The sequence below is a fragment of the Solanum verrucosum genome, unplaced genomic scaffold, assembly GCF_900185275.1.
Source record: "Solanum verrucosum unplaced genomic scaffold, falcon-dt-bn FXZP01000103.1, whole genome shotgun sequence".
Taxonomy (NCBI): domain Eukaryota; kingdom Viridiplantae; phylum Streptophyta; class Magnoliopsida; order Solanales; family Solanaceae; genus Solanum; species Solanum verrucosum.
In genome coordinates, this window is record NW_026020048.1 from 5,776,380 (window position 1) to 5,794,416 (window position 18,037).

The window sequence follows — 18,037 nt, forward strand, 5'->3', positions numbered from 1 at the left end:
AAAATAAAAGAAACAATTCATTTAAAATGTGAAAAAAGTGACAACAATCCATTCAAAACGAAAAATAGTTTGAATGACTTAAATTACTGAACTTTCGATCACTAAATTTACTATCAATAAAGCTTTAAAATTCACTATATTGGCCTAGAAGGAAGAGACAATAACATTTTCAATCCCACAAAGAATTGTCATTGACACTCATAAACATGAAATCAATAAGATAAATGTTTCATCTTGGGCATTTTTGCTTTCAATAAGTAAATTATAAAGAATTTTTAATGAAAATATGTATAAGATCTTTAAAATTGTTTATAAAAACAATATATTAAGTATGTATATTAATAAAATATGTGTATAATTCATCGGTTCAGTTCGATTATTTCTTTGATTTTTTTAAAATAAAACCATAACCAAACCAAATACTATCGGTTTTCAAAAATCTAAAACCAAACCAAACCAAACCCAAATAAAATCGATTTTATTTTATCGATTTGGTTTGGTTTTTTGGTTTGGATCGGTTTTTATCCAAACCGTGAACACCCCTAATTACTAACAATAAAGAGAATTTTTGGTGTGGTATAATAGTTGTTATTTCTCTTTTCCATTTTCTTGTTACTATATTTAATTGGAGTTATAATTACAGTTCATGAATAATAGATTTGCTATTTCATAACCAACAAAGTCGAACTACAAAACACCATCAATTTTCTTAATAGGGAAGAACCCATTCACCAACAATGAACCAGGAGGCGACATGGTCCTTTAGTGTAACAAGTCATAGTGACACATACCTCTACTTTATCATTTCAAAGTCGTGGGCTCCACATACTTAATTATAGCTATTTGAGGTATATAAAGTTGAAATTGAGCATATTGTATATACATACAAGGGTAATCGAAAGTCTTTTAAGGGATTAGATTATTTCGTCCATTACCTTATGAATTGAGTTTTGAATATAGTCCTAATCGAGCTAGTCCAATAACACCAAAAGGTTCAACGTCACTATATATTATTAAGCACATATGGTTCCAATCATTGTACTGCAATTATTGATGACAAGATAAAGACGTGAGACAACACGTCCAAATTTGATATAAATTCTCTCTCCTTTTTATACATGTCGAACTACAAAACAACCACCAAGTGATGAACTTCTCCCATTATTCATTATTTTGAATAACGCAATATGGTCATCATTCTCCTGTGATGTTTGTTAGTAATTCGAAATATTCAATGTCCATTGGCCCGCTTATGAGAACAGGTCCCCCATAACAACCAATTGATATTAACATTTAGTGCAAAGACTTAAAAGTCTTTAAGAATGGACCTTATTCCATGGTTTGTCCTTTGGTAGTTGTTCTACAATAAATGCCTTTTAATACACAAGGACGTCTCAAATGCTAGGACATCAAATTTAATTGGACCTCTCCAACACTATTCCTAGCCCCCCATTAAAAAGACAACTCTTGGTATAAAAGATCACGAGTATATCAATAAAGAAAGGCAATGAGAAGTAATCCGAATCTTCATTTTCAGAGATAACAAAGGATGTTAACAAGAGGCTAAACAAAATGTGTTGACACCTTGAAACATTAATTGTCACTTCATAGATGTTTGGCGACGCATAATTTTTCACAAAAGACAAGGCTGTGTAGTTGAAGGTAAACACCATCTTGTTTGCTAGGATCTGTCCTTAACATGATTTTTTGAGAGAGAAATACAAATCATCTGGAAGCCACAAATCAATCTAACTGAGAGTTCCATAATCTTATAACAGTATATTTTAAAGAACGATTCAATTAGTCCCTCAAGAGTTAATGAGATACATCCCTTTCCCACAGACATAATAAGACCCATTCCAATGAGCAATTTCAGCAGCAGCATACTTGATTACCATCTGAACTTCTTTGCCTACAAAGATTAACAGTAATGTTCATACTAGCGGGAGCATAGTAGACAAGATGCAGCTTTCTTCAAAAACAAAGCATTAAGAAGTTACATACCTGAGCTGCAAATAGTTGTACGCATCTTTACTTCTTTTCCTCTTTCTGTTCCTTATCATTGTCCTCATCCTTCTTCTGCTAGGACAAATTAGTTCATTTTTCAAATCTATTTGAAAAAACAACAGAAAACATGCTATTTTGGTAAAAAGATGACCCCTAGCATCCTTGGCATTCCACCATCCACTATGAAAGATTATATAACCATTAATAAAAAGACAACAGGAAACTAAAGGTAAGGAAAGAAAGCAGAAGCATCAAGAATAACATGATTGCACCTACAGAAGAATTCTCGTCTTTTTGATATGTTTGTCACCCATACTGTTTTTTCCGTTTACTTGGAAATATTAAATAACCCCCCTAGGATCTGTTAAGATGGAGGTCTTCTAGAATGCAAAAATCTATTTTAATAGGCGTGGTCAGCTTTGTATCTCGTCTGAAGAGCACCAATTCTTAAGGGGTTGTTTGGTAGGAGGATGCATTAGAAAAAACAATGCATGTTAGTTACGTTAGCTTTGTGTACTCCTAATACTTTCTTTGGTACACTTTCTCAACCTATCTCTATCTGGTATTATGATGTGTATAACTAATACACGGGAAACCTGGTATTAGCAATGCAAGTAGTTTTGATGAATGCATTAGTATGGTTAAAGACACTTCCTCCACATCCTTTCCACCATTTTTATGGAGGGCATTTTTGTAAACAATTTTTTTTTTTGGAAATTATGTCATGCATGTTATTTTTCACACACTGAACCAAACACTAAATAAGGAATAATCTCAGCATAACTAATACCAACATTATTAATGTCAACATTACTAACGGTCTAACACCATATTCAGCTCAAAGTGCAAATACAGACGCATAAACCAGAAACAACAATTAAACAGGAAACTAAACCCGAACTTTCCCGAACATGCTCTTTGATTAATTAATAAACTAATTAACTCACCTCAGACTGGCCTTGCATGGAAGCAAGCAAATCTTTAACGGAAGGATCGTTTGGATCAACACCTGGAAGCTGTCAATCAAATGCAAAATTAAGTCAAAAGTCGCAGAAGAAATACACTCCAATCCTTGGGAAAAACACATACTTTCTCTGGTGAAATAACAGAGTTTTGTGTACAGAAGACTTACTGAGGCAAGGATTGATGACACAAATGACTGATCTGCCAACAGCTTACTCATATCTGTCTCATTTGACTGATCATTTGTACTGTCTCGCACAGACAGTTGAAGAGCTGCAAAGCACCAGAAGGTTCGAGACAAATCAGAAGTGTACAATAATGAGCGAACCTTGTAAGGTAACAACTACAAAGGATTCTGTGCAAGTGTCAACCTTTTCAAGGAACTGAGGAATTTGATAGGGTAAGCCAATGCTATGTACAGCCAAGTAATAGAGTCTAATACAACCTCCATTGGCAATTAAAGGACAATTTCAGGACAAATAAAGCATGAATACTAGGCATTTCTACAGAAAATGAACCTTAACTACTACGTAAGCCCTCTTATTTGATCATATTATCATAGAGAAACAAGAAAAGGAGATCAGATGGGTGATCGTTTTTTTCTTTTGATCCAGAGGAGTGGGGGCTCCACTCCCTCTCTTCCTTCAAACTTCAACTTTTCAAAATATAATACTCCTGTTGTGGCACACTTTCCTTCTAAATTTGCCCAAAAAGAACACGTTTCTATATTTAGAAACAACTTAACTTTAAACCTCTCATTTTATGCTTAATGAGATGAATTATAGCCACATGAATACTCATGACTTGTTTTAGGCACAAGTTTTAAAAGTCTTCCATTCTTTCTTAAACTAAGTGCTCGTCACCCACGCGGCCATGCCACATATATTGAGGCGGAGGGAATAGTTGTTTTCGATCAGGAAATCCTTAGAAGTGCATAGAATAATTCAAGATTAGATATGCACATTCTAGGTTAGGTATGTTGTGAGAAATGCAAGAAAACAAGGAATAAATATTGTGAATGAACTAAACTAGGTTAGGTATGTTGCTAACAGTTAAAACTATGTATCTATGAGATTGTGACAGGATACCAGCATATCAACCATTTAAGACTGCAGATATTGTAACGTACCAAGTGCCAAGTCTTGATCTTCAGAAGCTGCTTCTGACATGTCAGTGTCTCGTGTAGCAACATTGGAGGACGAGTCGTCCATCGACATTGCAAGGGCTTGCTGTAACAAGGCATTCTCATCATCCTGTAAGAGATCCAATTATAATTAAGGTGCTATTTCATGTTGACTTCTAAAAGGCCAGCATCAAATACCCTTCAAGCTAACACCCAGTTTTATTAAAGAAAATTTCAGTGTAAACAAACTACAGGAAACAATATCCTTTTGCATAAGTGTGAACAAGCTAAAGTGCAATGCCAGAATAAATCTCACTGAGGTATTTAAGAAGGTCCAAGAAAATAGAGGATTCATGCAATTCCAGAAAACCAACGTGTAACTATACATGGTTCGGCAAACCAGTAGAGTCTTGCACACCCCACACTCCCCCAAAAAAGGAGAAAAAATGCCATATACCAAAACAATCTCAAACTTAGACAGTTGATAAGAAATACTCCCTCCGTCCCATTTTATGTGGCACCATTTCCTTTTTGGTCAGTCCCAAAAAGAATGTCACATTTCCTTATATGGTAAGAATTTAAAGGTACAATTCCTCTTTTACCCTTGTTGGTCCCACTTAATTTTAAAATAATACTCCAATACATTTAGGAGGAGAGAGAAAAGTGAGTCTACTTTTTAAAGGGCAATTTGGTAAACATTTCAAAGTCTTCATTTATTTCTTAAAAAACTCCGTGCCCGGTCAAATGTTGCCACATAAAGTGGGACGGAGGGAGTAACACATTTAATTACATCCGAAAGAACAAAAAAGTTCTTTTTTCCAACTAATATTCAGAGGTATCAGATATGAAGATGATGAATAAGATACGAACCATTAGGTCGGTAGCTTTGCTTTCGGGCTCAGAAGTTCCTGCATTGACATTTTCAGCCATAGCAACATCCTGGGAAGTAGACTGATTTTCTCCCTTCTCTTGGTTACCAGCTTCTTCTGCAGCCTTTTTTGCAGCTGCTTCCTGCCTCGCCCTTTCTTCCTCCATTGAAACTCGGAGTGCGAGAGCAAGTTCCGGATCCAAATTAGGATCTACACCAAAATCATATCCAGACACTCCACCAGCAGCGGCCGCTGCAGCAGCAGCAGCAAATCCACTGCCACCTTCACCATCACCAGTGAAAATAGGAGTACTGCCAATGACAGATGAGGGATAAAACTTATTAAGGAATTGCTTTTCACAAGTACAGACAGAAAAATCTTATTTAGTTATGATAACAAAATGGTTAGATAAGAAGATGGTTATATCAGGGGTCACCTTATGAGAACATCAGAGAGAGCATTAGGACCAGGAGGAATATGAATGATGTGACTACTGTCATTGGTATTAAGCGCAGCAACTAGTGCCTCTAGCTTCTCAGCTTTCCCTTCATCATCTTCACCAAAATTAACCACATCAAGAGCTACACTATTCTTCTTCAACTTTCTCCCAATCATCTCCAAGACCTTCTTGTCATATTTAACAGGGCTGAAACAAGTGAAATGTCAATAGAATGATCAAAAGTTGAAAGCAGCAAAGACAATACAGAGAAAAGCATCTGAATATCACCTGCCAGCAAAAACAATGATCCTTTGTTGTTGCTTCTTGTTTTGTCGGTGCTTCAATGCCAACTGGGCAACCTGGATTCCAGCAGCCAAATTCATCTCACCGCCTATCTCCAATCCTGAATGAGGGAAGACAAGGCCCACTCAGCAACTAAAGAGTTAATACAAGAGATCATCGCACACCCCAAGACACTAAGAGATACTACTATCATGCAGTCGTATAGAACTCAAGCACCACATGGACTTCAGAACCATCTTTTTGATGAAAAAAATATATTCATTGATGGCATCAAGAAGATACGAAGAGTACAAAAGTGATTCAGATAGCTCCATAATATGGGGATTAAGCTAGGACTGGAAGCTCCCAAAATCTATAAAAGATCAGTGTTATTTACAAGGGACAGTTTGCTCCAGCTAAATAGACGCATAGGCCCCTAGCTTTCAAAGAGTGGTTTAGAGTAGACCATCAAAACATAGAACAATATCGTTCCGTGAATACACACCAAAAGTACTGATGCGAGTTGGGACCATTCTCCAGATTTTCTTGATGGTTTTATCAAGAAAATCAAAGCAATAATACATGAGTGTAATTATACGTATCTTTTTGTGCAAACATTTGGAGAACACTTCACAGATGATGTAATTATGCAGTTCACTTCCTACCTAGCCCTCCATCTTGACTCCTATTTTGCTACTCTATACACTTAACAAATAATTGGCATATCATTATCCCTCACCCCTTTTTTGTCTTTCCAGCCATCTTTTCTCCTCAGGCTCTATGCATCTTGAATTTCTTTGAAATTACAAAGTGGCTTCAATTCTACATCTAAATATTCCAGAATTTAAGCTTAAGCATAAGAGCACCTTTTTGAATTTCTTTTTTTTTTTTTGAACTGGTAACTTTGCATTCCTCGGCATGCTGGTCACCTCCAAAAATTTACACTTAAGAGGAACCAATTACAGTAATCTTATGAAGTCAACTAATTGAACTTCCTCAATACATTGCTCTAGACCGGAGAGCATGGAGGTCGAGGATTAGGGTAGAAGGCCAGTTGAACATTTTCTCCCTATTCTATGGGAGCGCTTGGCTCTAGTTTAGAGCACTTTATCTTCTCCCCCTTATCAATCACTACTAGTGTGCTATTTTTATCATATACCTCAATTTTATTATTGTTGTTGTTCCTTTTACTTTATTATCAATACTATTTTGATGTCAATACTTTTCTCTTCTTCATTATTTTCATCATAGCCTTTTGCTCTTGACCTGTTTTGAAAATATTTTTCTTGAGTAGAGGTTCTAATCGGAAACAGTCTCTCTACCTCTCCCAAGGAAGGGGTAAGGTATGTGTACCCCCTTAAAACCCCACTTATGGGATCGCATTGGGTATGTTGTTGTTGGTGTACCTATCATCCTCCTTACATACAATATTGTCTTTCTGAAAAGGCATAGAACAAGTGATTAGGCACGATAAGAAGATGACACTAAGTCACTAACAAAACCAGTGTAACAACCCATGGAGTAAGGCAAGAAGTAGCTAAACATGCAATCACAGGTATTCTAGCACCTCTAATGATAGATTATCATAATCTGTCTAGTCAGACCTCTTCTATATATTATGTGTTACACCCAAAACAAAGTCCGTGGAAACAATAAACGCCAACAAGAAAACTGAGCCATGTAAGACACACTTTTAAGAACAAAACTTATCTCCACATGTCTGCTCTCTTCCAGGTACCTTAATAAACCTAGCGCCCCAACATATTCCATGTCAAGGTAACAAAAGCTCAGAACTAGATAAGTCGTAATAAGTGCCTCTACAAAAAAGAGTAAAAAAACGGAACAGAGCTTACCGTGCATACAAGCTAAGATTTTTCCAAGATCGCTAGTCGGAGTGACTAACACTCGAACCCCTTTACCAGCCATCGTCAAAATTCCAACTGTATTCTCGGGATTAGACTGGATCAAAAAAAGAAACGGTAAAACCTAGCTCAATTAGTTTTCACTGAAAGTACGAGACCATCCAGATATATCACAAACCCTAGAAAGAATATAACTTTAGAAAAATAATCGAAACCTGGGTTTTGGCACCACAGATTAGATTAACAGCGTCTGCTAGAGCTTGGAACCTATTGGGCGAGTAATCACCGTTTCGCATCCACTCCGAATTGTCGATGCAGATCATTGTCGCCTGATAAAAAAAAGTTAACAAACATTAACCCTAGTTTGCTATAACATTGTAAAGATAGAACTGAAATTGGAATCAATAAACATTATGCAGACCTCGAGCACCATGATTAACGATTGAAGAAAAATCCAATGATTGGAAGATTGAACTGAGAAATCGTTTCGTCTCTCTCTCTCTCTGAAAATTGGAAGGAATTTGAGTTTACTTGCGGAGGGAGTTGCTGCTTAAAGGAGGAAAAATCACAATCCGAAGAGGATAGCGGTGTTGCGGGTCGGGTTTATTTCCTATGGAACACTAAAATATATAGGTCCAATTAAAAGAGCGGCCCTATTTCATACCGTTTTCCGACTTGTAAGTAAATGTATCTGAGGCCCAATTGAGTTAATTTATGTTTATTTATTAGGAAAAACTACAGAATATGGCAAACATACCTATATATTCAAGAAATATAGCTACATTTTATTTTTTTCATAATATATGGATATAACTACACAATAAATAGCAAAGTTAATTATACACAAATAAATATTTTTTATATACATTTAATATAAATAAATACAAAATAGGAAAGTTATTATTAAATGCCTAATTAATTATTGCAGCACGTTTTACGTGATCTTTTCCCAGTGTTTACCATCATCAACTTTTTCTCTTTCATGCCTAATTAATTTGGCTTAAAGTATTTTAATTAATGAATAAGTGAATTTCTTTCTGGGCAATTAAGAATCGTTGATAGGCTTCATTTTTGTATGTATATTCTTTGTATCTTATTTAATTATATTTATGTATATTAGTATTTAACTATATTTTTGTATGCATATTTGTGGTATGTTCTTTAACTGTATTTATGTATATTAGTATTTAACTATATTTTTGTATGCATATTCGTTGTATCTTATTTACCTATATTTATGTATATTAGTATGTAACTATATTTTTGTATGCATATTCGTTGTATCTTATTTAACTATATTTATGTATATTAGTATTGCTAAATAGTAATTGCTCACACGGTTTCGTCTTCTTTAGCCATTTTTATCAAGGAATATTGGTAACATAACTTTGTTCGGGATGAATTTATAATAGGATTTATTGTGGCTCCTAAAATATCACATTGGTTATAACATGTTCATGTTTAAAGTTAAATCCAATCAAAAATAGTTGTTTGCAAATAAAATCACTTTTATTCAATAATTGTATATTTACTCAAAAGGTATATCCTAAATAAGTGGGTATGTATTCCAATGTATTTTTAGTTAAATGTATTTTAGTTTTTACCTTCATTGATTTTTTAGTTAACATTTTTTCTAAGTTTTATTCAGTCATTATTATGACATATCAATAGCACATCTTTTGAGACAACAAGAGAATGGAGTATTTAAATTGATAGGAATAATATCGGGTATGCCTTTAAATAAGTAATTATTAGTTCTAATGTTAATAATGGAAAGTTGTTCATTGTATGGACATAAATAAGGACAGTGGATTATATTTAGAGTCAATTCCTTATTTAGTTTATTGTACTTAAAGATGTATTAGTGTATAAATAGAAGAATAAAAAATGTATACAAAAATACAGCGAAAAAAAGATATAAAATGTAGTCATTTATTGTAAATAACATACTTATAGCTATTGAACTTCAATAACCCTATAAATATAGTCATTTTTGTAAGTTGCTCTATTTATTATTAGAATTAGGGCGGATAAAATCGTATTGAAAATTGAATCAAATTGTAAATTAAGAAAAAATAGTGACTAGATAGTTTGATTTGGTTTGGTATTGGAAAAAAAAATTTGATTTTATTTGGGTTGGTTTAATTTTAACTAAAAAAGGTCAATTTGAGATCAAATCAATCTGATACTATATATATAATTTTAAATTTTATTTTATATTACTTTGATATAATTTATAAATATTCCTTATACCTTTTCATAGTTTTTATCTTTTAAGATATAATTTCAAGTTTGAGACTTAAAAATTTGAATGATACAATAAAAGTTATAGTTCATAGATATTAGTATTTTAATAAAGCTCAAATTTATATTACCCTTATAGCCAAAACAACAAAACATATGGGACTAACACTGCAAGATTTAGTTGTACAAAATGTTATCTGAATTGTACTCTTATTTAGATAAACACACGTGTACTCAGTACTGCACTGTTTTATTTTGACAAATCACGTGTATTTTTTTCCAACACCCACAATATTATTATACTATGTCCAATTCTCCACTCCAATTTTCTCTCATCCATCAGTGGTATAGTTCCAGTTTTTCAGTTTCTCGGTGCTTCTATTTTTTTTCCAATTCTCTGCTCCAATTTACTGCACTAAAATGCACCAAACGATTTTGCTCTACTTTGTCTCCAGAGGATGTACACAAAGGTAAAATCCTTTCACTTTTTGCTCGCTATGGTGTTTGCTCTGATTAGTTCTTCCGAGTTCCTTCCTGCCGGTCTCTTCGACTCTTTGTGATTCAGACATTAAAAGTAATCACAATTTCGTATGTGTACCTTAGTTTCCTACTCTTTTGATATAGTTTCTAGCTAAGATTTCTACATGCACCTTACTAACTACTTGATTTGCACATGCATTATGTTTCTTTGATGAATTTACTTTTTATATTCATTAATTAGTGCAAAAGTTAGATCGTCTTACAAAAATATGTATATCAAGTAGTGTGCATCTAAGGTGTTTGATAATATGCCTCAGTTAACTTATTTAAAGTTTCCTGTTGTCATTTTTCTTTTTGGGTGCAACATGACTATTTGTATCAGGACTAAAGGCATATATGGGAGCATGTCAATTTATCTTATCTTGGTGGTTTTGGTTCTACCGTTCAAGATGTGGGCCACTATGTTGTCAATTATAGTCTTCCACAAACCGTGGAAGGTATTAGTATTTATTATTTTTTTACGGATACTCTTTTTGGCTTTCTTTTGATCAACTATGTAATTTTGAGTATTACATATTCATTAGTATTCATTTTTCATGTTTTGGCATTTGGTTTGTTGTTCCACTATTTCTTTGAATAGACAAGTAGCAAGACTATCAGAGGTGCGCGAAAATTGACCCAAAACATTACAGTTTGATGGAAAATTAGAGCAGAGTGATTCGATTCCGAGCTGGTGCATCAATTTGGTGATGAAATTTCACATTTGACTACCAAAATTGGAGGTAATTTTTCATTCTAATTTTAAATTTGTAAGGTTTTCCTTCCAATTTTTATCTCTAGATTTAATTTGCACTTGCAGAACAAAATGCATACTTTTTTTTATGAGATAATGGGGCAAATACATGCTTTTAAGTTATGAACATAAAAAAATTCAAGTATTTGCACCAGTGATGTAGAGATGGAAGCAACATGAGTTGTATCTGAATCTTCAGAAAATATTGAAGAAATCCATTTCCAGCATTATTGGTAGAAAGGAGTAGCAACCTATGAAGAAGACAAATGGGTTAAACATATAAATATTATCAATCCCACTTTCCATCTAGAGAAGCTAAAGGTTTGTCATTGATTTTCTTCTATTCTTCCTCCTTACTCTTTTTCATTGGTCAGCCAGAAATTATTATGTTCGCAATTTTTAGTCCAGGATGAATAAAGTGTTGACTCTTGCTTCCTTGGCTACTACTACCTCGAAGTCTTTCTATCTCCTTTGATTTTCCTTCCTTATTGTTCAATCTAAACTTTTATCTATTATGGGTATGATTATTTTGAGTAAATTCTGTTGTGATTACAGAAGTTTGAGCTTTACTGACTAATTAAGCATTATAATAGAGAATTAACATAATATGCAAAAAACATATTAATATCATATGACCACCACCATTTTGGTGTTCTCGACTACATCCAAAAGTATTCATGATATCTAAGGGGCCTTGTAGTATGTAGTTTGGTCTTCATATTAACATTCCTCCACCTCCAATTTTGTTGTAAATTTCACAGCTTAGGTATAATTGTTATATACATGAATCTTCTGCATCATCTTTGAAATACTATACATGTGGCTCCAACAAAAATAGCATACGTGTGACTACATATAACATGTGTGGCACAAAATCGACAAATATACTTAACTTTGACCCTTTGATAGTGATTCTGCATCATCTTTGAAACTTGAAACAGGGTACTTTCTAAATCTGGAGCAAAACAGAAATATGAATTACTATGGGACACTAAAGAGGTAGGAAGTTTAGTTATTTCTGAATGTTACGTATCCCTACTCCTTCCTGATTGTCATTTTATCGTCTAACAATTCTATATTTTCATTTATTGTGTTGTTTTGTAATATCAGAGTTTCAGTGTTTGCCTTGCAGGTGCTATGTAATAATGATAGGTTGAATGTTGTTATTTCTTTCCTTCCAGCAAATACCATTCATTTTGAAGTTTGGTAATATCAAAGATGAAATGCCCGTTTTGCTGATGTTGCATGATATTGATAGGTTGGGATCTGTTATTCTTTTTCTATCCGCAAGCACCTCTATATTTTGCCATCACTTCATCAGATGAATGAAACCTTTACTATCTACAGCCTTTCTCCCTTTGTGTGCGAGTCTCTGCAACTCACTATAAATTTATGGTCAATACTTGATCTATATACAAGAACTACTTAAGTAAATTTTGTTATTTAAACAGTTCACAAAAGATAATTCAGTGTCTTACTTGTTGATTTTTCCTTCTGGTTCATTTGGATCCATAAGTATGGAATGAAAATAGATATACCTCTATTTGACAAAGGCAGTTCTGGAACTACACTAGGTATGTTATTGTTGTTGTTGACAGTGATGAACGAGTTGAAGAATGAACATATTGGTGGAGCTTTTTCTAAAAATAATAGATGTAAGCTTTCCCCCAAACAATTTCACGGCAGTTACTCTTTGTTCTTCCTTTGTTGTTAGATTTATGTGTTATTTGTCGAATTACATAAAATTTACTTCATTGTACACATTTTTTTGGATCAGGTGCTTGTACTTTGTTCATTAGAAATTACAGGTATGACCACATCTGGCACTAAAAATGGTTTTGCCTCTCAAGTGTGATTGCACTTCTATTTATATGTAAGTGTTTTCTCATTTGTTATCTAGAAATTTGATTTGTACAGATAAATTATTAGTATAACTACTCTATGATTAATTTGGTTGCTACTTATGATAGTAATATTTACATGTATGGCTAAATTCATCAAATTTGATATCTAGACAAAGTGGTGGATAAAGCATAAGCTTGATGGGTTCAATTGTATCGATTATTTTCGACACGATACATGACCATGTGTAATTTTTAAAGTGTTATGTTTTCAGCCGTAATAACCTGAAGGTTGAATTCATGAAATTTAAATGTTGATGACTCCTCCTTTTCGGCTAGATTGTGAGGGCAATTGCTTAATCAATACTTTTAGTGCTTATATAACTTAAGCATGGAACTTACTCCTGGTGGATGCTATTTGGAAATTTTGGTAGGTCATTTCCTGAAATATTAGTGTCGTATAGATGAGATATGACAGAGTGAACATGTAAAATTTTATATTTGAAATTCATTGCTTTTCCAAGTGTGATTCCATCATTCTACAAGTTAGCAGATAGTTACAAAATGAAAAAGAAGAGGGGTACCATCAAAGTATTTCATAAATTTTCTGTATATGCCTTTTTACTTGCTGAAAATTTGAGTAAACAATCGATTGTTAGTATTATGCCGTATTATTAAATGGCTTAACTTTTCCTTTGGATTGACAATATAGTAGTCCCGACTTGTGAGCCTGAATTGGATTGTCCCTGTAATCGAAATTGTAGTTTTACATGTGCATGTTTACTCTTTTGTATTGAATTTTCTGTTTGGATGGTATCTGATCTTCGTACGCTCCCGACTTCTATTCCAGATTACTTCCCACAGGTGATCATTGTCTTTTGTTCATGCAGGGAACTTTTAGAAGATTATTAATGGAGTCGTCCTTTTAATCGTCTTAACTTTTCATTTTCTAAGGATGCTTCAATATGTTGAGGGCGATCTCTAAAACTCCAAGAAGTTTGATCAACCTAGACAAATTGTGAAAACATTAGTTGTGTAATTGTCCACTGTATCATGACTAATTTATAATGATTGATTACAACTCCAGCATTGTCCTCTGAATTGCAAGGGAGGATAATCTTACAAGATGTATCTAAATCCTTTACGATTGGATGAACAATTTTATTAGCCATTGTTTTGAATATTTTGTTCCAATGAAGGTATTCTTAAGGGTAAACTTTATGTACTTATTTGGCATACGTTTACATTAATATATCTTTAAATGCTTATAGTTGTGTTGTAACTGCATCAAACAAGCTTTCGTAATATTAGCGCTATGTTTTTCATTTTGATTCACACCTTGCACCTCCAAATGATGATGCATGTAATCCACAATTGAAAATATAAAATGTTGGGCACGGCTATGCCATTCTAGTATATCTATAAAGGAGAATCAAGACAAGGTGATGTGGCACATCTCTATGGCCTCCATTCTTATTTATATTTTTTCTCCTTTTTTTGTCCTTTTTTCTTCATTTTTTCATTAAATAATAATAATTTGCTTATTAATTAAAAAATTCAATCATATTTACTATTGTAATTATATGTAATGAGTTGTAAAAAACCTTCATCCTTTCACATTCTCTATTTAAATAACATGTCTTTTCAATTCCTTTCTAACAATTTTTATGGATTACCAAATCTATAAATACCAATCATCTATGAAGATGTTGAATGTTCATTCTGATTTTTCTCATTCTTTGTTTTTATTAGTATTGGTTTTTTTCTTCTTTTAAAATTTCTTTTTTTTCATCTTTTTATTCATTAATCATGTATTTAATATTCAAATAAGAAGACATAGAAAAGATAATATCATGATATGTCATTTACTTTGATTAAGATCATAGATATATTTTTCAATGATTCATCACAGAGGCAAAGAGATGTTCACATTATTTGGTACAAGTTCAACAAAATGAAGAAGGAAGCTTGATTATCTTGGAAGATTCATGAAGAGAGATTGTCATAGTAGTATAAAAGTTTGAATGATTTTCAAACATTTTGAAAATTCATTATTGTATTATTTTGATTTCAATTAATATTATTCTACCCTCTTTTATTTTGTTTCTTCGTCTTGAACAAAAATATTTGATAAAAAGACATGATTTCCTTTTATTCACCATACAAGAGTAATATGAAACTCTAATAATTAACCAACTTAGTAAAAAGCTCAATTAACCAATTTTACTGAATTAACTTTGCTATTATTATTATTGTTGTTGTTGTTTAATATTTTAAAATTTTCACAAAAAGTAAAAAATATACAAAATGGTGTTATTTCACTAAAAAGGAACAAGAGAAAGCATGGTGAAATGCGATTTTTTTAATAAAAATTCTTTTTTCTTTTACATTTCTCTACATAATTAACTTAATAATAAATCAATAAAATGTTTCCTACTGTAAATTTAGACCATGTAGAAGAAATAAATTAAAATTACTTATGATCAATCTTGATTCCTCATAAATCTTTGGTACAAATTAAAATTCAGGTAACGATTCTGACTTAATCAATCCAAAATATTTTTTATTGTAATTTATTGTTTATCATATTTTAAATGTCTTTTGTTACCTTTTCATTTTCTCCTATTAAATAAATAAATGGAGAAAGTGATCCTGCAAACTTAATTATAACTTTGACCTTGTCATTTCTTAAAATTAATTTCCTTTCTTAAACTAAGAAATATCGCATAATTTATACTCTATCTTTTTATCTTCATAACTTATATTTCCACAATTTCTATAACTCCTCATAACCCCCAAATTTAAATGTATAAATTTATGATAACTTATTGTGTTTCTTAATGAATATATAAAAAAAGAAATACAGACAATGTGATGTGATACATTTCTATGATCTTGATTTGTATTTATCTTTTTTCTCTTTTTTGGCATTATTTCCAAATTTAAATAATTATTTTATTATAAAAGTAAAGTATTTAATTTGTTTCAAATAAATATTTTATTAATAAAAAAATATTTATAACAAAGACTCTTCACATACCAATTAAGTAATAAAAATTAAAAATTATTTGATCCATTAAATTAGAGATTTGCCAGTGTCTTATCTCTTTTCCTAAGCTCACATAGTGTAACAATTAATATCATTTGAAGTCCTATATTTATGTCTTTTATATTTGTCCTTTTCAACCACATTTGTTTTAATATTTTTACCTTCATAACTCATTTATTTAATTTTTACTCATAATAATATTTATGACTCTCATATTCTTTACCTTTTCATATTCATAATACTTAAATATTAAATGTAAAAGTTAAGATACTTTATGGCATTCCTCTATTTTTATCTATATAAATTTATATTTTTTGTTTCATGAATTTCTATCCAAAAAGTTCCCTTCATTTTTATTAAAGTATCATACTCATGCTTGTGTTTGACTCGAAAAAGAAGAAGAAAACTCTCAAATAGTGATAGACTTGTGAGGCTGATATCGACAAAAACTTAAACATTATGTATTGATTTAGTTTTTTCTTGTACTTTTTTAATTAATAAAATCGTAATGGTTTGTGTATTGTATATATTTTTATGCATCTCTGTGGTATATACCTTTTAAGTTTAATTTTTCTATGAACTTCGGATTGTTGTAACTCTATAATCTACTGGTATATATTTTTTACTTAAAAAATAGTATATTTATGTTATTTATTTTTAATTATAAATTGCAACAATGAATATTGTGTTCTTTCACTTCTAATCACATGTAATTTTCTTATGTTTTTTTCGCTATGGATACAAATTGTACCTTTGCACATTTATAAAAAGGTGTAATTATTTTATTTAATATATTTTTTATGTAAGGAGAAACAAAAAGGTGTAATCATTTTATTATATACCTTTTTTTTATGTAAAAAGAAACTCTTGAAATGTATTTAAATTTTTTAACTTAGATTCACATATATTAAATATATATTAGATACAAATATTATTATATATAAAATACCTCTTCTATTTATATTGTATTTAGTGAATTATTTGTGTTTTTTATGATAGCGCGAAGCGCGGATAAGTTCACTAGTTAATATTAATGTTAAAAAAATCAATTTAACACTAAGAATTACAATAATGTTGAATATTTATTTTTTAGCTTTACATTGATTTAGATAATTAAAATACATAACTTAATTTTATTTTTTCTTCAATGTTGAGTCATGTAATTGAACTTCTTAGACTTATTTTAGTATGATTTAGTACTTTTAAATTACGAACATTTTCATTATGACTTATTAATTTACATTATTAGTTTTATGAAGTTTCATTTAAATATTGAAATGTCATCACTTATCTCATATTTTGTGTTATTTTCTTAAGAAACACCTTAAATAATTGTATTTTGGTAGGACTAAAAAAGTATTTAGAGCACAAGTTAATTATATGTTGTGTGAATGCTTTATCGAAAAAAACCTGAAAAAAAATCAAAAACCCGAGAAACTAAAAAAAAAAATCCAAAAAAAAAAGTTGAGGTTGAAAACCCCCAAATTTTATTAATTTGTTTGATTCATATATTTAAAAATTTCGACACAATTAATTTGATTTGATAATTAAAAAATTCACACCAATTCCATTCATGTGCACCCTAAAGTTTTTTTTGGATAACGGGATATTTTTTTATAAATTGTTAAGCATTAGATACTACACCCTAATTAGAACTACAACGACCAAATTATTATTTATGTAATTTTTCCTATTAATTTATTATTAATAAACATACAAATCAAATCAAACTAATGAGTTTTTCAATTTGAGATATTTTTATGCTTTTAAGAGTTTGCTCTTTTATTTAAGATTATATCAATTGATCATATTCTTTTATCTAGGATTACATTATTAGTTTTCTCGCATAATTATGGTTAAGTGTGAAAATAGATACGTGAAAATAATTTATATAGTTTCCTTTTCAGATTTATGAAAGAGCTGTCATTTTCTTCTAAAATCATCCCATTTGAAAATTTTAATGATTTAAGGTAACAAAGATTTGTGAAATAACACATTACTAAAATGGGAAAACTAGATATGTCTTTAATTAGAGTGAAATTTAATTAATTTTGTGAGGTTAAAAGAAATCTAAGTAATTCACCT

General features: G+C 31.3%; 1 protein-coding gene across 2 annotated transcripts; it reads right to left on the reverse strand.

Moving 5' to 3' along the window:
• Nucleotides 1-1,618: 1,618 nt before the first annotated feature.
• LOC125822230 (26S proteasome non-ATPase regulatory subunit 4 homolog) lies at nucleotides 1,619-8,124 on the reverse strand. 2 transcript variants are annotated; one of them, XM_049501611.1, is made up of 11 exons: nucleotides 7,967-8,124; nucleotides 7,761-7,874; nucleotides 7,537-7,642; nucleotides 5,690-5,804; nucleotides 5,399-5,608; nucleotides 4,964-5,273; nucleotides 4,100-4,223; nucleotides 3,140-3,243; nucleotides 2,955-3,023; nucleotides 2,005-2,079; nucleotides 1,619-1,912 (listed from the first exon to the last, which is right to left on the reverse strand). In XM_049501611.1, exons 1-10 carry the CDS (start codon nucleotides 7,976-7,978, stop codon nucleotides 2,032-2,034), a joined length of 1,212 nt encoding a protein of 403 aa, XP_049357568.1. In that variant the 5' UTR covers nucleotides 7,979-8,124; the 3' UTR covers nucleotides 1,619-1,912; nucleotides 2,005-2,031. The 2 variants fall into 2 exon arrangements, with proteins under 2 accessions (XP_049357568.1, XP_049357567.1); XM_049501610.1 differs by having other exon boundaries at nucleotides 2,005-2,082.
• Nucleotides 8,125-18,037: the final 9,913 nt, after the last annotated feature.

Bases quoted from the DNA above. Each gene is read 5' to 3' on its own strand.
- LOC125822230 (XM_049501610.1), bottom strand. The intron at 7,643-7,760 runs GTTTCGATTATT...TTTTTGATCCAG, and splicing joins TCTGTGGTGCCAAAACCCAG to TCTAATCCCGAGAATACAGT. The intron at 2,083-2,954 runs GTGAGTTAATTA...AATTTGTCCTAG, and splicing joins CCATGCAAGGCCAGTCTGAG to CAGAAGAAGGATGAGGACAA.